Source organism: Varanus komodoensis, unplaced genomic scaffold (assembly GCF_004798865.1).
Source record: "Varanus komodoensis strain SLA01 unplaced genomic scaffold, ASM479886v1 scaffold11, whole genome shotgun sequence".
NCBI classification, from domain to species: domain Eukaryota; kingdom Metazoa; phylum Chordata; class Lepidosauria; order Squamata; family Varanidae; genus Varanus; species Varanus komodoensis.
In genome coordinates, this window is record NW_025335317.1 from 4,414,702 (window position 1) to 4,439,237 (window position 24,536).

Below are 24,536 nucleotides of genomic sequence, written 5' to 3' on the forward strand. Positions count from 1 at the left end.
AGCCCAGTGCAGAGCTGTTGTGAGAAGGGCAAACTCCATGCTCAGCATCATGAGGGATGGAATAGAGGACAGAACTGCCATGATCTTAGAGAAAATCTGACATTTTTCTTCTTCTCCCGTAAGACTCAAATCCAGGGTCATCCCACGAAGCTGACTGGTGGGAGGTTTAGGACAGCCAAAAAGCAGCATTCCTTCATACAACCCTAGTAGGGTTAGATTATGGGATTTGCTGCCATGGCAAGAGGTGATGGCCACCAATTTGGATAAGTTGAAAAGGGGATTCGGCAGATTCATGGAGGAGCAGGAGGAGGCGACCAGTGGCTACTAGCCCTGCTGGTTATGTGCCACCTCGTCCACCGAAGCTGGCCTGCCTCCATAGACCAGTGGCTGAGGAGCTTGGGCAGGAGGAGGCCCTGCATCCATCCTGCTGGAGGGATCCTTCAGATGGCTGGTTTGCCACCGTATATATGAAGTGTTGGACTGCATGGACCTTCATTCTGATCCAGCAGGGCCTTTCTTAGGCTCTTACTGTTCTGTCACCAGACTTGCCAGACAAAATTCTGGGCACTTTCAGTTTGATCCTGAGCAGACAAGGAAGTCTGCACCAGGAAACTACTTCTGAATAAGCAAGCAAAGGATGGAGGCCTGTTCCCAACAGAGAAGTGATCTCGCTTAGTGTCCCTGCATGTGGACAGAAATCCACTAGATTCACAACAGTTCTCTCCTTCCCACTCTGATGTCTCTCTAAGCAGGGATAATTCAGTAACGCAGAATCTATTGCGGTTCTTAGGTAGTATATAAAGGTGCTATTGAGTTAGAAACCAATAATCAAACTAATAATTGTTACAGAAATCAAGAAGTATATACATTTGCCCAGAAAATAAATGAATTACCAAAAGGGAAATATAATTTGAATAGACAATTTAAAATTATTCGTAACTTACAGCAGCTGTGGGCAAACTCAGAAGGCCTTGCCCCCCACAACAGCCCCCCCTTACCTGTGTAATTGAGTGAATAAATGAATTTCTTCTCCCGCATATATATGGGAGAAGAAATTTTATCCACAGCAGCTGTGGAATGCAAAAAGGGTAAAAATACTTGCAAACATGCTAATGTTGACACTTTTGGTGCTCCGTAACTGCTTGGGACATAACTTCCCCCAACTATTTATTTATGCATTTACTGTGATTTTGGGGCAAGGAGGGGTGGAAGCAAAGCCTGTGTGTACCCTCTCTTGATTTACAGCCTAATTCTATACACCAGAAGTCTCCCCAAGGAGAACGAGGTTTCTTGCCAGTTCAGTGGGTTCACTTGTTGTAAGGTCACCTGGATTTCAATCAAAGCATCTTATCAGAAATACCCCTGAAACTGCCCCACCTTCCTTTCAGGAACACCTGGCCACATGGCAAACCTTAAAGCATCTTGAACTCATGCACTAATTCCAGAGTTGTCTTGATCTTTTTGTGAAGGGAAGATCTATTATTTTCCCGTGAAGGTAATGACCAGGTGATGGAACCACCCCACTTTATTTTACCCATCAGTTTCTTGGATGTTATGACACGCCTTTCGCAACCAATTAACCCTTCTGTGGTGCGATTCCCTTTGGTGTAGGAAAGGGTGCAGAAAAAGGATGCTAAACATTTAAATCACGTTAGGGAGTGGCGGCCAGGTTCCCTCCTTCAGGTTCTCATATCTACCTGATGAGATGGATTAGCAATGGGCACAGGGGTTAGTTTATGTCTCAAGGCAGGAGCAGATTTGGGCCTTGGTCTTTTAATCTCCGGCTCTTCCACTCTTTGAAAGCCCACGCCATCTTCACCGGACTTTCTTGAAGGCAAATGTGCTGAGTCCACCCCATCTTCCCTGTAATAATGGCGCCCCTTGTGAAGACCACAGTCTGGTTGGAGTTCGATGGATGCCGAGGGCTGGACCGCAGCCGGACTGGTAGGCAGAGAGCCGGTTGTGACTGTCGATTCGGAGGTGGAACTGGGCTGTGGCTTGTGCTTAAACTTAATAGAGTCGCTTCTCTTGGGAGGGGTGGGAGGGGTGGAAATGGCTTCAGTTTTGGAGGGCTGGGGTGAATGCCCCAAGCCCTGGTTGGGAGACAGATAGTCCATTTTGGGAGGAGTCAGAGGTCTTCTGAAAGTGTCCGGATCAAAGATGGACTTTCTCTGCTTGGGCTTTTTGTACACGGAGAACTTTTCTGTCTCCGTGGTGGCAATATTGACCACCACTTTCGGCCAGGTGCCACCACTGTGCTTCCCTCCCGGGCCTTTGTCCAAGGTGCTCTCCACCACCATGCAGTCGGCCACGGCGGGCTCAAAGGGCAGCCTCCTGCTGTCCAGGTTCATCATCCCATAGCTTGGGTCTTCATACACATCCGGACTGAAGGAGCCAAGGCTGTGCTCCGAGTTGCTGTGGCACCCGTGGACCCCGGCCTGGTGAGCATCGGCATGCAAGAGGCTTTCAGAGAACGGCTTGAGGTCACAGTACAAGGCACTTTCTTGGTCTCCTTGCTCCTTCTTGACATCCATGATGTCTGGACTGAAGATGTCCGTTTGGGTGGAGCTGTTGTGTTTTAAGTTTCTTTTATTCTGGACCTGCACCTCAGAGGCATGGACCCTACAGTTCGACATCTTCTCCGAATCCTTGAGGTTTTCAAATATGTTTTGCCCACTCCAGGAAGAGCTGGAGCTCTGAGGAAAGAACTAGGGGGAGAGACAACGACATGCCTTCAGCCGAGTTCTACTGGAGCAGCGTTGGCGTTTATATATGTGCATGCGTACACACAATCCCCCACACACACTCCACCTGCCTTCATTCTAAATGATGCCCACAGCGCAATCCTACACAAATCAGAAAAACATGTGCCCAGGTATTTATGCATGTATTCACTTAAAACTTTTGTAGACCGTCCCATTACTGAAGTCTCGGGACGGTTTAACAACACAAAATTTAATTCTTTTAAAAAAACACGGCATCCTGAAATTTAACAAATAATAAAACCCAATTAAAACAGTTAGGTCTTAAAACACTGGGAGAAAAAAAGGGTTTTGGCCTGGCACCAAAAAGAATAAAGTGACGGTGCCTGGTGAACCTCTCTGGAGAGCGAGTTCCACAAGAAGCAGATCGATGCTCTTAACCCATCATGGCCTGGCATTTTTGCATCTTGTGCTGGGCCGGTGGGACGGGCTAGGGATCCTGCTGGTGCACCACCCACCCCGCCTCCCTGCCTGAGCTGACAGAGGCTGTCTTGGCTTTGATGTTGAGGCTTCCCAGGCTGCTGGCCCTCAGGGTGGTAAGATCCATGTTGAAGGCACCTACTCTGGGGCAGCTCAGGATTTCATGGACTCCATGACATGCATTTTTCCAGCATTTCACTGGCCCAACACAGAGAGCAGGGCACACTCTCGATTTGTCTTCAGCTGGGCACGGGGATCATGACGCAAAGGCAGGGACTCTGAATCAGCCCATTTGTCTTGGTCAGATCACTGCCTGCAGAGATTTAGACGAAGGGCAACGTCAGCCCTTTGCAAGCATGGGAGTCTGTTAAAACAGCCTGCCCCGATGAGTGACAGATCTGGGTGGCTCCCAGCGGGCCCTACTGAACCTGTGGTCCATCTCTGAAATACTGAGACGACAATGCAATGGTTCCTTGGTGCCCCTTCTGTGGTGGAGCTCATGTCCTGAGCACAGATGGAGACAAACACCAGAGGATGCGGGTGAGCCCTAGCAAGTGCGTGTAATCACGTACGCAAGGGGCAGCACAAGTGGCAAAGAAGTGATAACTCGCTGCTGCCATTCAGATCTGTCCTTGCTGCCTAGCAGAGCTCTTTGGGACCCTCTGGGACCTATAGCTTGCTGGGGGCCAGACTCCTTAGAACCATTTAAGGGCCAATGCAAAAAAAATCTTGCATCCACCAGGACTTAAGAGCCCAACGTTATAGTGGTTTAAGAAGGCAAGGTATTCAGAGTACAGCCTGATGAAGTATTATTGGAGGAGTTCTAGTTGGTACAGCTTCAGGATGGTGACAAGGTGCTTGGACAGGTTTGGGCAGCTAGGTCCAGACTGGATCCTTGCCCCTCTTGGCTTATAAACACTCAAAATGGCTGGCTGGGCTGCTGAGGTAATCAAGAGGAACTGGCCCTGTGCCACCTGAAACAGACACTCATGACGAAACCCTGTCCAGGATGGGAAGATCTCAAGAATTTTAGGCTGGTAACCCTTTCTTGGACAAGACCCTTAAGCAGGTGGATGTACTAAACTGATGCCTGGTGCAGCCAGGGACGGGATGAAGCTAAAACCCTGAAGCTCAATACAGACAAGGTGGAGATGCTGCTAATGAGCAGTTCCGCTGGCCAGGGGAAGGTGTTAACACTATTTGGATGGAGTCCATCCTTTGGTCGACAGACGGTCTCTCTGCAATATCATTGGATCATGTAAAAGTTCCATGCATGACACAAAACGAAGGGCTGCTCTTTCCCCGCCATGCTTTCGAAACTCACCTTCATCAATGAAAGCGCGAGAGACTCCCTACAGTTCCGCAGCAAAGCTTCACATTCGGTCAGTGATTTATTATCTAGTGCAATGCCATTGATCTGCAGCAAGAGGAGGAGATGTTAGCAACGCAAAAGCCACTAAATGCTTCGGCCAGCTGGCATTCAACAGAGATAAATACCAGGCTGCTACAAGAATTCACCCTCTCATGGCAGCATTACTTTCAATCTCAGCAACTGCCTGCAAATATGTGTCTCCTACCCACAAAGAGGTTCCCCCATCTGTTCCTTTGCTGCCTAAGCATGCATCTACACTTAACCCATGGAAATGTGAAAAACCATAGTTTATTTTATTTTCTGATTTATTTATTTTCCGATTTATATCCTGCCTTTTTCCTACAAAGGGCTCAAGGCAGCTTACATCATTCTCCTCCTCCATCTTATCCCCACAACAACAACCCTGTGAGGCAGGTTGGGCTGAGAGCCTGTGACTGGCCCAAGGTCACCCAGTTCGCTCCATGGCTGAGCGGGGACTCGAACCCATATCATCTGAGTCCCAGTCCCACGCTCTTCACCACTACACCACACTGGCTCTCATAGTTTGAATCATATCTATAAACTATGGCTACAAGAATATTTTATTTACTCTTCATTTGAGGTGTCTCCTAAACTGTAAACCATGGCTTAGGAGGGGCCCATCACTGCTTCTGCATCAAATTCCTTTATGAGAAAAGAGACACACAGTGAGCAATCTTGACAGATGGGGTTCCATGGCAAGTTCCAGGAAGTCTACTCTTCTGACTGACTATGTCATTTTTCTTACATAAACGCAGGGACGCTATAGAATACATAGCATACCTCTTTGGTGGCAGAGAAAATCATGGTTAAGGAAGCTCAATTATGGTTTATAAGATGTCTGATTTGATAAGCCCTGGTTTGTAACCAGCCAGCAAATCAGAGCCGAGAAACAGTTAAGAGTGGTTTGGCAAAGCACGGTTTTTGCTGCACACGGTATTAAACCAGCGTATCCTAGAGACTGAAGCAACGAACAGAAGAAATACAAACGCAGACTAGCAAGTCCATGCCTTGCATGTAGAAACTCGAATCAAGATTTGGTTAGTACATACCCAAGTTTGGCTTGGTATCTGAACTGAGCCTATGCAACAAGTCTCACACACGAGCCAGGAAGACTAAAGCGTATGACTTACGGCGATTATCCTATCTCCCACTGCAAGGGACCCCTCTTTGGCAGCTGGACCACCAGGCACGACAGTAGCAACAAACACGCCATTTTCCAGGCCAATTCCACTGTCTGAAAGACAGAGAAGCAAAGTCATCCAGTAATTCCGTGCACACAGCGTGCCCTGCTTGTCCCACGCCTGCTCGCGGATTGCGGTCAGGTTCACTACAGTCAAGCTAAATGCTGGGGAAGTCCATCGTCCCATGGCAGTCATCCTAACACACCTCCTCCTCTCTCCATGAGCCACACCCTACACACACCTATGGCAGGCTTAAAATTGCCACCTCTTTGGTGGGAGGGTGTGCACTTCCATCTCCTGAGAGCTCCATGGGAAATGGCTTGGACTTATGCTTCTTGTAAATAACTGCACGGTACCTTACTTCCCAAATTCCTCTGTGTCTAAATTTCAGAATGGAAGGGTGAATTTTTAATGGCGCTACTCTAGCTGCTTCCCTTCTGGATTTCGATTAAGTCCCTCCTCCGTGCTTTCAAAACATCATTCCAGATGTACCATCCTTCTCCTAGGCCAGGAGATATACCTGAGGTCCAGGAAGCCACGCACACCTGCTGCTCAGCCTTGGCAAGAGGTGCACAAATGCCCCCGTTAAACTGGGGTCAGAGCTGGATGCGCATGAACGTTACAGGGAAGTATTCGCATTCTGCCGGAGAATGGTGGGATTTGGGTGAGTGTGGCAAAGCCCACGCATGTGACACACAAAGACCACGGTGAAGAACGTTGGGATTAGCGCGAGAGGTGGCTTGTGCATGAACGCTCAGGGCATGAATCCTTGGCATGCTGCCACCTGGACCACCGTTCGGTTTGCGACTGTTTTATTTACCCTGTGCCGCGAATGGTAGTAGTTGAATATTACTCTGTGGTGGCCGGCCAAAGTGGGGGCTTTCCAGTTACAAAATGCAGATGCTGTTATAGGAAAAGTCCAGAAGTAAAGGGAATTTCTGCATTTTTTTAAAAAAAGGGCACCCAAGATTCCAGCAGGCTTGAGAAGGAATTTTACGAGGCATGAAGAAAAAGGCCAACAGGGTTCAGGGTTCAGGTTCAAAGCAGGTTCTTTACAAATTTAACAAAAGAATGTTTGGGATGCTGAACAAAGTGCTCGACAAAGCATGCCGTCTCAGGGAGCCAAGGTTCCATTTGGATGCCAGGAAGCACTTCCTGACAGTTGGGACCCCGAGGGTGTGGAATGGGCTTCCACGGGAGGTCGTTGAGGCCCCATCGGTGTGGGTGTTCAAGGATAGGCTGGACATGCACACGGTGAGCATGTCGTGAGCAGAGCCGGCTGGAGCCGGGGGTCAGACTAGATGACCCGGGAGACCCCCTCTGACTCGCTCGGTTTCTCTGTTCTATGTTTCTAAGGCCCGAGCAGTGAATCATGCAAGAACGTAGTGGAACACCCCCTTTGTGACCAGATAGTTTGGGCACGCAGCACTGGACACTAGGAAAATCTAGAACCGCCGCCATTCATTTCAGAGTAGAAGCCGGAGGTTCTAGATTCCCTCCCGGAGTGCACTAACGTGTTAGCACGGAGTTCGAAGGGTGCAGCAGCATTTACCTTTGTGGCCAGAGAGACTGATGTGCAGCGGTGTTATCACCTTCCCTCCTAAGGACTTCCTCCTGCGGACAACCATATTAATGACTCCCCCACCGTTAAGCACCGCCTTTATGACTTGCTTCTTGTCCTTGTTGGTAAGGTCCACATCATTTATCTTCAGCAGCCAATCATTCACCCTGATTAATTAGAGGAGAAGCAAGAGACTCAATTTTAGTCTGTTCTACATGTGTGCGTGAGCAGCCATTAACTTCTGAAATGCAGCCCCTTCTAATAGCAAGGCTCAACAAATCTTTTTGTTGGGAAAACATGGCAATCTCTCTGTGCTTGTCAGGGAGCCGTTCTGAGGACTACCTGAAGGACTGGGACAGCTTCAATATTCTTCACACATTCAGAAAATGTCTCATATTTTTTCTGATTCAGCATTTGGATATTGCATGTACTACGAACTTCCAAAACAGTTGTATTTCCCCCCAAAGCTATGTGGATGCTGCTGCTAGAGTGATTGGCTATTTGCGATTTTGTGCCTGATCCCAATTAGGATTCAAATGGATACAGAGAAAATTCTGGGAGAGAGAGGCAAGCTAGCTGGGCACTGTATCTATTCACAGATTGTGCTCTGCAGGGCATATGTACCCAGGCATCCAAAAATTTCAAGTAACCTTCAGAAAAAGGGGAGACAATATACACTCACCTCTAAGGATATTGTTGCAGGCAGGGACAGTATAAAAAGCCCTGTGCAGAAGTCAAACAGAGTAGAAATCCACAGGAGAGAGAACAGGACAACCTGTGAAGGCCCAGTTCCACCTCTAGGTGTGGGTTTTAGCTTCTGCCCGGGGGACCACCACATTGATGCCCTGCACGAAGTCTCTGAATGCATACTTGATAATCGCCCCTGTTCCTAGTCATCAATTTTTCGTTAAGTTGACTCATTTCATGGACTCCCACGAATGGGCAAACTGCAGGTACCTTACCTTAACCGACCATCTGCAATACTTCCCTTGTCCACTTTGGTCACAAAGATCCCACAGTCTCCGGGAAGATATGGCTCATTCACACCTTCAGCCACATCAAAGCCAAGAGCTTTCAGATCCATATCTTCCTAATGGATAAGAAACACTTGATGTTATCTGCAGTGATCGGTTACATACAAGTAGGATAACAAGGTGAATTAATATGTTCTTGGATCACCCCTTTGCTAGTTTTCAACAGCAAAAACAGCTGTTTTCAACAGCTGCCTGACAAGACAGGTGCAGACTTACCCTGTCTTTCTCAAACTCCACCACTTCGGTTTCCCACTCTAGAGAATCCGTGTCAATCGCGGAATCATGCGAACTGTGGGCCATCAACTGCCGGAACCTTGCTTCCTTTTCCAACTGATTCTCCATCTTCTCTCTGCGGGAAGAGCCACATTGACATCTTTCAAGTGACGGTAGCAGACTTTCAAAAAAATCTTATGTTCTCCGAAGTGCTGCATGTTTGTTACATCAATGATGTACCTTTATATTTATTAAAAATGGTACTGGAATATTTTGACAGATAGAGGGATTCTGGCGACAATCCTGACATTTCTGTCAAACGTGACTGCAGTAACCTGAACAGGCCCGGAATTGCAGCCTCTCTTTTTCATAATGGAAATGTAAAACCGGCTGGCACGATCCTGAGACTCTCGCCTGCGCCCTGTTCTGCTTGTCAACACCACCACGAGTGGCACCACTTCTTCTCCTTCACTTTTCTAATCAAACCGTGGAAGTTCATGTGTGAGTTTTCCCTGAAGTATGCCCTACTTCCATGGGACTCACGCGCGAGAAAGCGTGAGCAGTTTTGCTGCCTTTCACATCTAGGAAGAAATGTCCGTGCAAGGCTCGTGTTCTTTGGAAGTCACCTTGGTTGAAAAGTTGGCCCAGAAAAATTGAGCTGTGCACTTCATGAGCAGGGAACGGCACTGGCCGTGGTGGCAGATGGTGAACTGGCCAATGTCCTCAGTTGTGACTACTGAGAATGCTCCTTGCAATTTAAAGAGTGGCCTAGCTAGCTGCCTCAAAAGAAATGCACGGTACGGCTGCTCTGGAGGAGAGGACCACAATGCTCTTGCGAGAGAGCTGAATGTTTGCTCCATTCCCCAGCTGACTCAGTTCATCGCATGAAACCATACATTTGCACTGCCATCCTTCTTGTATCTCCCCAGGTCCCCTGATGAATGGTGATTTTAAGAGCAAAAATGGTAGTATGCATACAGCTGGCCCTATCCCAGCATATTAGGCACGGAACATTCAACATACAATGGCAAGATACAAAGATAGGCATGGAAGAGTTTTCTAGAACGCACTTCAGCTCTTTCAATTCACGCACAGCATCATTCTTTTGCTTCCTCATATCATCCAGATTGCGAAGCGCCTCAGCCAGGTCACTCACGGCTCGGTCTCTCTCCCTCCTCAGGTTGTCACACAAAGTCCTGCAGAACCAAAGGGGGAGAAATGAAGTCCCAAAAGAGCTGCAGGATCAAGGAATGGCCCCATGGATCTTCACTGGAGCATCAGAATGGTGGAAGGACAGGATAAGGAGGGGAAAAGAGCCTAAGACACCCTAGTCAGCAGCTAGTCTTCTTGGAGGGCCAACCTGAAGCTAGAGTTTCCCCCACACATACTCTTGCCTCTGATTTGGCATCTGGAAGGCTGGATGGTAACTCTTTAAAAAGCCAGATCTTAGCATTTAAGAGGGTGCATGTTGCGGATCCCTACCACAAAGTTAGAACAGCTGGAGATTCTTTCCTAAAAGCCTTCTCTAAAACAGTCGTTTCCCTGCTTTTTAAAGAAAGGCAAATTAAAGGCTGCGCAAGATGCCCAGGCAATGGAAGGTGCCTGTGGGGGGGTCGTCCATTTTCAGCTTTAACCAAGAGGCCTCGGTTAAAGACCCTATTTATGAAGCAATTGGCTGGCTTGCATTTTTAGGGCAGCAGATGGCTGGACAAAGAATTAGACGCTGCCCCGATGGCAAGAAACTGAACTATCGCTGATGTTAAAACGGAGCTGGGAAAATGAATCTCGAGTTACAGACGGGACCTGGAAACGTGGGAGGATGAGAGGCCCAGCCCCTCTGCCCACGTGCAGCTTCCAATGCACACATGAATCGGGCAAGTGTGAGTGTGCAGCAGGGTGGCTCCTGCCACAACTCCGCTGACCTTTTCATTGGCACTGACAAAGTCTATCTTGATCTTCCAGAGCCTCTACAACTTTTAACTGAAATTTCCTGACTCCACCCCTCCCAACTCCATAGTTTGCATTTGATGTATATTGCTTGCTCTCTTTGACTTAAAAGCAAAAATTTATTTTCAGCCCATAGTTACTAATCAGTTGATTAATTCAGGACCACAAAATTATATCCAATGTCAATTTCAGCGGAATGCATTTAACCATGTATAGGATTTCACCCTTTGCTAACCATGCTCCATTGTGATGGATCGCTTGTAATTTAATGCATTTATTTTAAATTTTTAGGCCCTCAGCTTTGAGAGTTTGTCTTACTGTGTTACTTCGCTATAGGAATTTTGCACTGCAAATGAACTCTTGGCTAGCACAGTTAGGATAAGCTGCATTTTACCGGATGCTCTCTCGCTCTGCAACAATCTTGTCACGTTCTTGGAAGGCCCAGTCTCTTCTGCATTTTGCTACTTCTGCTTCCTGGACTGCTTCTCTTAACTCCTGTGACATTGCCTCGTACTGCTTCCGGAGCATCTCAATCTCCTTGTTCGCTCTTTCTATATCCAGCGTAGCAGAATCTTGTATCTGAGAAAGGGGAATTATGCGCAGTTCGACCAATCAATACCAATGTTTAGGAGTGGTCTTCAAACAGCTTGTTTATGGTATGAAAGCAAAACTGGTAGACAGTAGTAATTTGGCTTGGATGCTTTCACATATGCTAGTAAGCAATATGGATGTGTGTCATAGGAGCTGGAAAGGACGGGCCGATGGAAACCCCACAGGCTGATTTTATTAGAAAGCTATTCCACCAAAGCTCATTTGTGGCTCAAGCTGGAATTTGATTAAAGGACTTTCCCCAAAGGAACCAGAAGCTATTCTTAGGAAAGGACCTTAAATTGAAACAGGCTTTTACTGGTGTTCCCACTGTTGATAGTTTCTACTGTATGTGGTTAATGGAATTTAAGCATTTTAATTTTAAAATGTGCATGTGCCTAAATATCCACACATTGCAGACTGTATACCTTAGTACAATGTAGATACTACTCAGATAATACTGGGTCTCATTGGGGATCCAGACTTAGCTATACTTAGAGAAGATACACTGAAATCAAATCAAATCAATTTAATGTTGTTAGTCACTTAGAGAGTGCTTAGAGGGCTATTCAATGGCCTATAAATAAGAAAATAACAAAACAAAATGAACTTTAAGTTATCCATAACTCAAATATGAAACAGAGACTGAATGCAATTTGGAATAGGGTAGGAAAGGAAAGAAAAATCTAGTGATCAGAACCCAATTTTACAATTTAAAATCAAGTGATTTTATTTTTCAATCAATCACCATTACCTTTTATCCTTTTCCAAAGATTCCTTTGGTTTCTGTAAAACTGAGAATTTTTATGAAAGGGTTTCATGTGATATCCGATGCTATGAAGAAACCTTCAAATGCATGGGGATTGATTGATTTATGTTTGTTTGTTTGTTTATTTACCATTTTTATATGCCTTCCAGTTCCAGAGTCTCTGGATGGCCTATAAAAGCATAGCTTAAATGCGATAGCATAAATGTGCAACCTTTTGCCTGGCCCGTACCTGGCGAGCTTGATAGTACTCTCTCAGCAGGTGGTCCCTCTGGATAATGGCTTCTGTCCGTTCCTTCCGGGCCACATCCCTCTCCTCCTTCACGGTCTCAATGTCCTTGCACGCCTGGTCCAGCTCCTTCTGGGCCTCGGCTTTGTCCTTCACTTCATGGCAGTACTTTTCTAAGAGCTCATTCCTTTCGCAGATCGCGCGATCGCGTTCCACCAGGGCAGAATTCAGTTCCTAAAATTAGAGCCCGTCAGTGGTAGGGCCACTGAGTACTGATGCAAGTCGTTCTCTCAGTGAGTAGACACTGACATTTGTAAAGTGTGTGCAGTTAATAAAAAGAAGGCACTGAATGAACCTGCACTAAATGCATTAATAAACATCTTAAAAGTTAAGCCTCCTACAGTATCCAAATACTGAATTAGCCAAATAACTGCAAATCTGCGGTGGAAGGTGACAATTTGCGGAAGAGAAGCAACAACTATCAGAGAGCACTTAACCATTCCCCTTTTTCATGATTCCCCTTTTCCGGAGCTGCTTTTCTGTGTGGCCAATGTGAAAAAGGTGGATTTTTTGGGAAACATTAGGAACCGAATATAAGCTGCTACATCCAAATGCCTTTGCACAAATTTATAGTGCAACCACACTTGGAATACTGGTCACCAGACCTGAAAAGAACACCTGGGAACTTATCACGAAATTTGTTCTGCTGTGGTGTGATGGAGGCCTCCACATGTCTGGGCCGCTTCCTTGGTACTTCCCAGGAGGGGCTGGCCAGATGAATTTGGTGAAATTTGGCGACCTCAAGGTGGGAACACCACACTCTGGAGCACCATCCGGCTGAGGGAGCTGCTGATCCAGGCAAACAGGCCCAACTTGCAACATCTCGTGACCTCTGTGATGTCTCCTGAGGTCAAGTGCTCACCGTGATGGCAGGCCTTTTGTACTGCCTCCCTCCTGAGTCTGGTGCTTCTCTGGCTTCCTAATCTGACGTATCTGAATGAGGAGAGTTGCTTTCATTTGCACACCAAACAGGGAATGTGCAGAAAGGGGGCACTCACATGACCGAGCAGCTGAAGTAGAGAGCTTATTTGCCTAGAAAAAAGCCAAGGCAGGTGAGGGGTGGATAGCTGTGAGGTGTATCAAATCACACAGGGCACAAAGGGAGATCTCCCCCCTCACCTAATTCGGCAGCACACAGTCAATCAGTGAAGCTCAGTGCTGGAAAACCCAGGACCCATGGAACTACGGCTGTGCTAGGAGCCCTTCCCATGCCATGGGTTCTATGCAGGGAGAATGGTCTTGCAGGGAAGCGTTCCAGGTGAGTTCCACTGGAAGTTGTCAGCCGAACATGGGAGAGCAGGATGCAGCCACCTACGCAGTCTTGCCATTATCCAGTCTCCAAAAGGGAATTGCTTCCTTCTGGAAGAGGGCGTGGGCAGCCCCCCGGTGAAGCTAATCCTCTTAGGTGTCTTACCTAGAAGCTTGCACATTGTGGCACAGCACCACCCGCTGACAGAAAGTGCCTCGAGGTACTGTACCTGTCTCAAAGCTTCCATTTCTTCACTGGCTACTCTCTTCTCCGAAGACGTATTTTTCAGTTTGGACTCCGCAACCTCCAGCTCCGTCTGCAGCTTATCCACTTCTTTGATAACTTGATCGCGCTCGCTCATTATGAGTCGGTACTCGCTGAAAACCGAGTCCCTCTCCTCCTTGTACTTCTCGGCATCCTTCACCGCCTTCAGCTGCATCGTTTTAAACCTTGTCACTTCGGACTGGAGCCGCTCCATCTCTCGCTGCAGCTCCTTGTTCTGGGCAGTGGCTTTGCTCAGTTCTTGCTGCAAACTCTCAAATCTGCGGAGAATAAAGTTACAGTGACCCCTTCAACAAACTGCCAGAGGGCCTCTCTGTGCTCAGGACACTGCGCTCAACTAATTCAAGGACAGCGCTCGAAGCAATAGCATCTGCCATGCTTCTTTGGACACGTGTTGGTCCTATTCACGTGTGAGGGGTGGGGAAGAGACGACTAATGTCAACACAAAGGGGGAGGGTTTGGTGAGAGGTGCTGAGTTCTCCCCATGGAGGACTTTCAAGCCCAGCTCGTTTCAGGGATCGGAACCAGACTGAGAGGAAGAGTTGATGCAAGACAGGAGGTTCCCCCATGCCCCACCGTGCACACTTTTTGATATCATAATTGGAGTGTTTCCAATTTATGCATGGATAAGCCAGACAGGTGAGTCTGGAAGTTCCTGACAGGCCTACTTGGCCCGGAGTGACAAATATAGGAAAAGGGAGCCCAGAAACACCAAAGAAGTTGTGCTAGTTGGGTCTAGAGCCAAAAGGGAAGGTAGGACAAGCGGCCCGGAAATGCCTCCGACCTTCTCAGTGAGGAGGAGTACTGCTGCTGGAAATGCACGGCCGTGTCCCGCTGCTTCATCAGCATGTCGATCTGCTTCTGCAGCCGCCTGTTCTCCTCCTCCGTCTGCTCCAGTCGGCTCAGATCCATGTTGTGGCTCGCAATCTTCTCGTTGTGCCGCTTCCTGAGCGCATCGTAGTCCTTCTTCACACCCTCGAGCTTGTCCATGGCTGCGTCGTAGAGTTTGTTGAGTATCTCCGACGACCCGTTCTGCTTCATAACCTAGGATTGGGAAAGGGGCTGTGGGTAAAAACTCCAGGCAGGGCAACCTCAGGAAAGCTCAGGGAGTTTGAGTTATGTTTACCTTTTATCTTGCCTATTTTTCCACCCTTCCTGAAAAGAGTCACAACATAAACAGGAAATGGCAAAGCAACCAGCCACTGGCTGGATCCAAGAATGACAAGAGGAAGGAAAACAGAAGCTGGTGGAGTGTCATAAAGAACTGGCATGGAATTCCCCCTCCTGTCCAAGGCAGGGAACTGGTGGTCCTCCAGAGGTTATCAGACTACACCTCCCATCATCCCTGACCATTGACCATGCTGGCAGGTGACCAAATACATTGGGGTGCCACATTTCCTATCCCTCTTCTATAACAGATCACACAATTCCAGACAAGCAAAAACTTTCTGCACACAAAGATTTGTTTACATTCAGCCATTCTTTTCTCCTACAATTCCAGTGCAGGATTCAAAGCCAGCCCTCCTGCACCCGGAGGATGCCTTCTCTGTTATCACACAAATAGCAAATCACCATAAAATCAAGGAAAAAACACACTCCACAGAGAGAGTACAGTACACTCCCTCGCAGCCTACCTCACAGAGTTGTTGTTGGGAGGATAAAACGGAGCTACGTAAGAGACTTGGGTTCCTCGCAAGAGAAAAAAGGCAAGATAAACATGCAGTGTAATAACAGTAACAATGTACAGTATGTCCACTCTTTTCTAAATGGACCCCGTGAGGAGAGAAAACCTGTCCCTCTTCCAGTCCACACCCAGTGCCCTTTTCCATGGCAATCTCGGCTGCTCTTGCAGATTCAGCCTTCCAGGTCACCGGAATTTTTGCACTCAGGCTGCTTGCAGGAGCATACAGAAGTTGGCACGCGTATCTATTTTGAATGAGAAATCTCTTGCTAAAGTTCAGCAAGAACAAAAAGAAACACATGCGGCCTTCGAAAGGGCCAAATGCAAGGAAGAGCGCACAGAGGACAGCTGTGTGGATAAAATACGGTCAGACCTGCAACACTCTCATTTGGGGCACTGAGGAGTGAGTCTGAACCCCCCAGAAAGCATCCTGGGGCACATGGGTACTTTGAATCCCAGACAGTGCTCCGACTCAAAGCTGCCGCCTCCCTCCTTTGCAGCTGGTGCCGAAGGACCACGCTGGGACCTCTCCAGGCTGGGCAATCAGGAACGGGGGTGTCCCAGGTAGGTGAGGGACCAGGGCTGCTAGGATATGAGGGACCCCGACAGCACGCCAAGCTCCTTCTCCCTGCCCCCGAGGCACCTCAGCTAGCTGGCAGCGAATGCTCCTCTAGCTGGGCAGCAGAGGAGGAGATGCAGGGAGGTGTGGATTACCTTTGCTGCTGAACACAGACTTATGGGCTCTGACAGCACAACAGATGGGTTGTGCCTTCGGCCCCTTACGGGATCTGCACACAGTTCCCTAAAAAGTAGTTTTCAGACTTACAAACTGCAGCCGCCTCCGCAAACAACACCAACATCTCACACATTCTCCCTATTTTTGTTTCATTCGCTACTCCCAACATCTCTGATGCCCACGTGTTTTCCTGCCAACATGTTTCAGGGCTCAGATTATCCTCTTCTTCATCACCAGCTGAAGCTACTGGGGGCAGGGGAGAGAACACCATGGCCCTTTCCGCCAGTCCACAGCAACCAGCGTACGGTAGGTTGCTGATGCTCTCACCTCTCTAAATCGAGACATGAGCCTCTCTAAATTGGAATGGGAAATTGCTCTCTGCTTTCCCAGAGCTTATAAAATAAGCCATTCTTCTGTCTGGTAGTCATTCTCTATTTCCTAGAATGAAATGCGTATTGCAGAGGCTGCTTAGATTTTTAATGTTATCAATGACACGGCACGATCTTTTGCTTTTCTTCCTCAACTGCCTTTGGACCTTCCCTCTGGCCTCTGCATCAACAGGTGGGGGCAAGTTTTGTGTGGTGAGGCAGCCAATGAACGTCTCCCTTCAGCTGGCTCCTGCAGGTCTGATGAAGGTGCTCCACATGGAAACTCCACACAGAGGATGTGCTCAAATCCAGTGGGCATAATACAAGCAGCACACTGAGCATTATCCTAGGTACACGGGTGAGAGAAGGCATTTCTCTTCCCCATGAAAAGCTTCCCATCTCCTAATAAAAGTCTAAACAGGGCTGAGACCCTGGCTGTGTTCTCATGGACGGCAACGGCTGGGGCCAATCTAGGCTGACTGTACAATCACAGATGGGAGGTAGCAGTCCACCTGATTGACTGCTCCTCCGTATCAAAATAACTATCCTAGAAGACCAAGGCAGTTGTCTTGGTTTGATCAAACCATGCCTATATTGAACAAGGCATCAAGAAAAGGCTGCATACTCAAGAGACAACAAGAAAATGACATTTGGTTCACCACAAGATGGCACACTGTTTGCAGGGCCCATTGCAGCCTCTGCAAAAATGCACAGAAGTTATAAAAGCAAGTTAAAGCAATGCAATTAAATTGCCAGTAGTGGGGGGCATTGGCTGCTTGACACTTGGTGTTTTATCTGGCTTGCACATTTTTCGACATTTGCCTGAGGTTGGCTGCTCAGCAAGCACCTGCTCCCAGAGAGTAATAGCAAACATCCAAAGAGGAAAAGAAGGCAATGCATGATTGACAAGAATGGTGCTCAGAGCTTTGGTAAAACACCGAGCAAGAGAGGAGCCTCAGCCAAGAGGAGGGGACATGGTGCCCACCTTTCTCAAATCCATACATGGCCACAATTATGCATAAATACAACTGCAAGGAGGGAAACAGGCTGTGTGTATACATGCACAAGACCTCAAATGCACCTGTGAGAATATACCCAATGTACTACCGACTAGGTCCACCATTGGCTTAGGACCTTGCAGAGTGCAAGATTACACACAATCTACTGGGGTGCATTACAATTTTGTTGTTTTGTTAGCCACTTTGGGTGGAAAAGCGGCATCTAAATTAAATGACGACAATGACACATGCGTTTCTGTACCAGGAGTATGGGATTCAGCCTTAAAGACAGAGCAACTCCACTTGAAAAGTGCCTACCCAGGGAGCAAAGACAGAAGTCAAATTTGTTTCTGCTGAGATCTTGGGCAGGGACATTTAGATGCCCTCAAAATGTTTTGTGAGATTCAAATGAGCATATTGAAAACAACACCCAGGTAATCTCCAAGAATTAAAAGTTTAAATGGTTCGCTTGAAAAAGAATCAAAAAAATAGTAGTGGAATAACAGTAGAGAAAAAGACGAGGAGGCACAACAAGGAGGGAGCGCTCGCATTCAATTCCCTGGCAGGAAGTAGAGTAAATAATCCAAGCTGGGCCAAAGGGTACCGCCATGGCAACCACAAGACTTGTACGTGAGCTGGGCCGCCTCCTAAGCCAGTCAGCTGCTGCACAGAAAATCAATGGCCATCTCTGTCGGTGGAAGTAATTTGATCCAGACTTTCTGTCCCTCCAAGCTGCTGCGCTCCTGGAACAAGCCGAAACCAATGACAAGCATCGGCACACAGACAGAACCGCCCAACAGTGGCTGCCCCACACTATCGCATCCCCAAAGAGAGGACCACAGCTCGGATGCACATGCTACACTCCAATTCCAAGATGACACAACATGAGTTTCCTTCATTGAATCGCCCCAGGGCGATTTTACCCATCAAAACAGAAGGATCGTTTTGGACTGGGCTCACAAGAGTAGCCACTTTGAGGTAACGGGTTCTTTGTGAGTCTCTCAGAACCAGCCTCAGTCCATCTCCCACCAGCACAACAAAACTGATGCTTGGCTTTATGGGGTAATCACAGAGGAGCTGGACTCATGCCCATTTTTCCTACTGAAAGCCAAATCCTTTGCTGCCCAGCACCATTCATTCCTTAATTCAGGAAGGAAAAGATGCCAGAGGGCCCGAAACTTGCGCCTGTTTAGCCCTTGCAGTACGAACTTGTTTGTGTGTGTGCCCTGAATATAAATTCTTTCGCTAGGAGCATGCCCTGAACTTCTAGGAGGCCTGTAGGAGCGTGTATGGCAAAGGTGTCTAGAAAGCAGACCTCCAGAGGTTCTGGACTTGATCACCTGGCATTCTGACCACTGGCTATGCCTGTGGAGCTTCAGGGAGTAGAATCCTAGAACATCTGAAGATCCACCTTCTGCCCACCATTGATGAGTCCACAGGATGCTCCACTCACTTCCTTTCTCTCTCCATCTACCATGGCTTCACGGTAAGCCAAGGGTGCTTATACTCACAAGATGGTAGGAATTCATACCTGGGGGTATCATACAGGTGGTGGAAACCAACGAGTTATCAAGAGAGTAACTATTAAGATCAGAGAATATACGGTCTCCCCCAACAAGAGTGTAGAATATTTGTAAGATTCTAATCTATTCTAATGAGTTTCCTTTAAAAAAATCATTTGCTCAGAGCATTTGGCATGCAGTCGATTCAAGTTGAATATGAGAATAGTTACTCAAAGGTTTGTTATTATTCTTGTTTTTACTGTTATTATTAACTATATTTCTGTGTCACCTAATAGCCAAAGCTCTCTCAGCAATTCACAACAGCTGTTAAAATACAAGAAAATGCAATATGAAATACAGATAATAAAAATATCTACTATTTGGAAAGTGTCCCCTGAATCTATATACAGTGGTACCTTGGCTCATGAACTTAATCTGTTCCAGGACTCTGGTCATGACCCAAATTGGTCATGAGCCAAGTTAAATTTCCCCACAGGGTTCAATGAAAATAAGGCTAATCCGTTCAGTAACTATTTTTTTTAATCAGAAAAATGTGAAGCAAAGTGACAAAGAACAACAAAAATCATGGCCATCTCCCCGCCCCTCACCCCGAGCACGAGCGGGGTCATCTCCCCATCCCCCCGCCAGCACGACTGCGATCGCGCCTTTCATCCCTGCACGTGCCCGTCATCCTGGCACACTTGAGAGGGGGAGACAGGTGCGATTGCAGGCTCGCTCGGGGAGGGGGGAGACGGGCGTGATTGTGCTGAGCGGGGCGGGGGTGGAGATGGCCAAGATTGCGGTTGTGCTCTTGCAGGAAAGACGGGCGCGATCTCGGCCATCTCCCCACCCCTGCCCCCAGCATGATCGCGGCCATCTCCCCACTTGGGGGGGTGGGGAGACGGCCGCGATCATGGTCACCACCCAATGTGGCATTCACCACCTGAGTCAAAATTGTTATGAAATTTTTGTTCACAACCCGATTTGGTCATGAACTGAGGCGTTTGTGAGCCGAGGTACCGCTGTAGCTGTATTTTTTCTTTATTTTTTCCTCTCTCAGTTCTTTGGTTGAACTTTTATAATAAAAATAATTAAAGTATCACAGGGTGGAAATACACAGTTAATTGTATTAATTAATAGTAATTAACTCCCTTGATTATGCAGTAGTCTCACAACCTGAAAACACTGGCTTGCTTTTTTTCTTTTTTCTTTTCTTTTCTTTTTTTTTGAGAGCGAGAGAGTGCGAATACTCATGACAGTTTTGTTTCAATAAAATCTTTTAATTTTGGCTAACCTATTTCAATCTACAGAAGTAACTTGGAACTAGAGCTCCTTAAAAATTATGATGAAGATAATTTATAAATATTATTTTGCAATTATTGTATTATTTTCTCCATTTATTTTGTCTCTGCATTGTATTTTTTATATAATGAGAGTAGCTTTGCTTGAAATAATTTGTAAATGTTAAACATAAATAATGAATATAGAAAACAAATACTTACTCAGACCATCTGGACCAATAACTCTCTGCTACACCAAAATACCATATTTTATGTACAAAGAATTTGATTTTCTTCCCTAACTTTTCTCAACCAATTTTCATTCTAGTGAAAGATGTTCCAGATCAGCAAATTTGACAGGGCAGGGGGTGATCTAGATTTAGCAACAACAACAAATACAAATTAAGCATCCCATTCACTGTACTAGGTGTCACACGGCAGAAAAAGGAGTGGGTTGTCATTTATGCAACTAGACTTGCTTTTCCTTGCGAGGAATCCGCCTTTTTATGGCCAGTGCTGTACTCTATGGAAATTAAGGCAGAGAAAGAGGCTATAAAATTGGCGTGAAGAGAGACGCTCCTGCAGTGCCCCCGTGTGCTTACAGAACCACGGGGGAAAGAAAAGGAACAGAGCGAGCAGTCCAACTGGGCGGGTCGGGGCGGCACAGACTACCTGCTGCTGCTGGGTCCGCAAGTCCGAGATCTCTTTCTGGTCTTCATCGTGAAGCCTCTTCATTTCCTCGCAGGACTGCTGGAGGTGGTTGTGTTCTCGCACCAGCTGGGTGTTCTTCCGCTTCAAGGTGTCCATGTCCTCCTTCAGCTGCGACTGGTCACTCAGCAGCCGGCTGTGCAGCGTGCTGGCGAGATCGGGAATGTCCACAGCTCATTAACATGCTCCACGGGCATTTGAAAAGCAGAGGTGTTCTTATTTATTTATATTATTTAATTCGTTGATTGAAAACTTTTGTACCCGGTCCACTGCTGACATCTAGGAATGGCTTACAATAAAGAACAATAAAACTGCAAAACAGACACAGCATCCAGCAAATCAGGATAAAAGCCCCAGTTAAAACAAACTACACGTTAAAAGAATGGGAAGATAAAAGGGTTTTCACCGGATGCCGAAAAGAATATAACGTCAGCGCCAGGTGAACCTCTCTGGGGAGCTTGGTCCGTAACTGGGGTGCCACCACAAAGACGGCCCTCCTCTGGATCTGATCCCCTTCAAGTAGGGCTCCTGGAGCAGGGCCTCTGCCTCGGATCTCAAGGGATGGGAGGGCACACAGGGAAGAAGGCGCCCCTTCAGGCACCCAGGTCCCAAGCTGTTTAGGGCTTCATAGACCATCACAAGCACCTTAAATAGGGCTCGGACTTCAATTCAGAGGAACCATTCCTGCTGCGAATTCTACGCAACAGATGTTCCTGCATGCAGACTCTGCCGTAGAACATATCCCTTGAGCAGCGGCAGGGGGTGGATGCATGTGGAGCAGCAGGCAAACATCACATACCCACACTGTGCTGGGTCAGCTCCTGCATGCCTGAGGAGGGCTTCCCTGACCAACCGTTGGCAAGATAGGCCTTCTTTGTTTGTTTCTGCAAAATATTTGGCCAGTGGTTTCTATGCACAGGGCCCCAGAATCGGCCTCAGGACAGCAACCAACGTTCCCTATTAGGCCAGAGGCATGGAGGGGATGGAAAGGGCCATCCGCCACAATCCCCAGCCATACATTGCTGCCTCTGCTGCTGAGCACGCAGCAGCTTGTCCGCCCGTACTGAATCGGCTGCAGTGCAGCTCAGCTCCCGCCGAGCCTTTCCCCTCGCCTTTGCACGGTTCTGTGCCCTCTCACGTGCACGGCCAAGGACCGTGAGGGCAACCTTTCCCACCATGACGCCTTCCAGATACTTTGAAACACAGCATCTCTTCTCCCTGACCATCAGCTTATGAGTCCTGCCCTGCAAAGCATCTACAGTTTGCCAGGCTGGAGAAGGCCAAGCTGACGTTCAGAGCATGGACTTGGCCGCAAAAGCTCCTGGGCACCTGGCTGGGTGGTTGGCTTTACTAACAGGTTGCAAGGTATTATTACTGCAGTGATGTGGATTTTTATTATGATTTGTGGTTTAATGTTGCAGGTCATTCTAGATAATATTTATAGAAATACGTATGGAATACATTTTATTGCATAAATAAGATGGCATCTTTATAGACCTAGCAGCCATGCATGGAGTTGTCCTCTACTGTAGTTAGTGGATTATGTTGGTGTTTGCTCATGGACAATGATTTATACTCCAGGCAATCAGCAATCTGTAAGTCTGGATTTTAGCAGGTACAAGGCTGCCAAAGATCAATGCGATCTATTATATAAGAATACTATTAAAAACCATTCTGCACAACATTTGCTTCAATTTGTTCGCTTTGCACTAAATCAAACCAAAAACAATCACGTTAATTCTTCTGATCGTGATCTATGTCATTTGTACTAATAGGTGACTTTAGAATCCAAGAAATTGCACTTCCCATCAAGAAATCAGTTGCTAAATCATTCCACATTGAATTAATCTTGCATCATTTTTAGAGGCTGATTCTCTATGTGAAAAGATTAAACCAATGTAATCCTTCATCAGCACCAAAAGCTTTGAAAACTATCCCCTGACTGATGTTAAAACCAGCGAAGAAGAACATTCACGTCTAAAGCAAATCGCCTGATACACAGGGCTAGAACGCTGCTCGCCTCTATGTTGGTGCTGCTCGCCTTTACTTACTGATAAAAGTCGGCCTCCTTTGCCGCTTCTTCACATCTTTTGAGCGTCTTGGTGTGCTGGTTCTGTAGAGACTGCAGGTCGGACATGGCTTTCATGCACTGTATCTTCAATCTTTCGTAGTCATGGTTTGGCTTGGGACTAGGCCTGCCACGAAAAAGAGAGCAGCTGTCAGATAAACCTGTGCTTTTAAAATCACTAGAATAAAAGTAAAGTTAATTGGTATGGTACATTTAAAGTATTAATTGAAAGAAGCACATAGAAGTCTTCTATATAGGTTTTTGAGCTTCAGCAAGGATAGGTATTACACTTTTCTTGCCTTTAAAAGGATCACCTGAAATCATAGGGATAATAAGCTTGGCGTATCCCTCTCAAGAAACCAAGAAAATAAAACGACCATTTTCTAAATGATTCTTATTTCAGTGGCTGTGTGTGGACATAATGCTGCTGATTTCTTAATCAAGGCAAAGCCAAGAGGAAGCCATTAACTTCTCTTGTTGGTCTTAAGCATGATTTAGGGTACAAGTATACCAATACTGACTACACAAAATATCAGATACAAACATTCAATCTGAATATCCAAATAAAAACTAAAGGATGGAATTTAGTGAAAACAAACAACTCCCAAACCCACTTCTTTTACCTAAATCATTACCACTATTCATCCCACTAAACATTTATCCATATGTACAATTTTTAAAGATTTAAAGAGCCATTCTTTCACTAGAGGAACTGTTCAGTTTTTTTGATACCAGGATAAAACAATTCTAGCTTTTACTAATAACAGCCAAATATTTTAAGAATGTTTCCTGACAAACTAGTTTGTGTAAATAAAACCTGAAGGCATTACAGAGGGTCTCACAAGGAATCCAGAGCAAAAATGTACATTGAAACCAGATCCCTAATTTTGTGGAAGTAACCACAATTATAGGGTCAGGCAACCTGCAAACATTCAGTCACATGTTAACTAATTCGCAGCCTACCTCTACTTTTACCAGATGGGGAGTACCACGTCAGTGAAGTGAAGGCATCCAGAAGAACTTAACTCTAGACATGTGAAGAGCAGGCTGAAATCTGGATCCACAAACATCTGGGCATGTTAGTGGTTCCTTTGTGCAAAAGATGTAAAGCCCATAAGCCACTGGGTGTGCAAGCAGAACAGCAAGTGCATGGGCGGCTGCACACAAACCAACATCACAGACCCGCCTGGACTGACTTCCTGCTTGGATGCTCATGTGAAAGCTCAGTGCAATGCGGAGTGAGGGCAAAACGAAAGCAACGGGAATCTGGGGAGCCGAGCCCAGGAAACACAACATATCCCTCCCCCGCCACACACACACCGGATTCCTGACACAGCACTGCATGGCAGTAACTGTAAATAAATTCCAACCAGAATTATTCCACCTGTCCTTTTTCAGGACAGCAGTTCATATTTGTACACAAAATCTAGAACCAATGAAGCGGGCCTGGAAAAAACAAAGGTGACCTTGTTGTTTTTCATGAAATGCATCAATGCAATTCTGATTTAAA

The 24,536-nt window shown here is 46.7% G+C and overlaps 1 protein-coding gene across 4 annotated transcripts in view; it reads right to left on the bottom strand.

Annotated features, from left to right (window-relative positions):
* DLG5 (discs large MAGUK scaffold protein 5) overlaps positions 1-24,536 on the bottom strand; it is a 98,816-nt gene that overhangs the window by 30,097 nt on the left and 44,183 nt on the right. For 3 of the 4 annotated variants that reach the window (XM_044420277.1, XM_044420276.1, XM_044420278.1), the window contains exons 4-16: positions 23,010-23,153; positions 20,923-21,106; positions 14,470-14,729; positions 13,633-13,945; positions 12,098-12,328; positions 10,906-11,090; positions 9,635-9,760; positions 8,568-8,700; positions 8,280-8,407; positions 7,309-7,484; positions 5,706-5,809; positions 4,507-4,599; positions 1,698-2,708 (exon numbers count right to left, since the gene is read on the bottom strand). In XM_044420277.1, the coding sequence (XP_044276212.1) occupies positions 1,698-2,708; positions 4,507-4,599; positions 5,706-5,809; positions 7,309-7,484; positions 8,280-8,407; positions 8,568-8,700; positions 9,635-9,760; positions 10,906-11,090; positions 12,098-12,328; positions 13,633-13,945; positions 14,470-14,729; positions 20,923-21,106; positions 23,010-23,153 (3,088 nt within the window). Of the gene's footprint in view, positions 1-1,697; positions 2,709-4,506; positions 4,600-5,705; positions 5,810-7,308; positions 7,485-8,279; positions 8,408-8,567; positions 8,701-9,634; positions 9,761-10,905; positions 11,091-12,097; positions 12,329-13,632; positions 13,946-14,469; positions 14,730-20,922; positions 21,107-23,009; positions 23,154-23,989; positions 24,049-24,536 lie in introns of those variants that run through there. The other variant, XM_044420279.1, reaches the window with a different exon arrangement.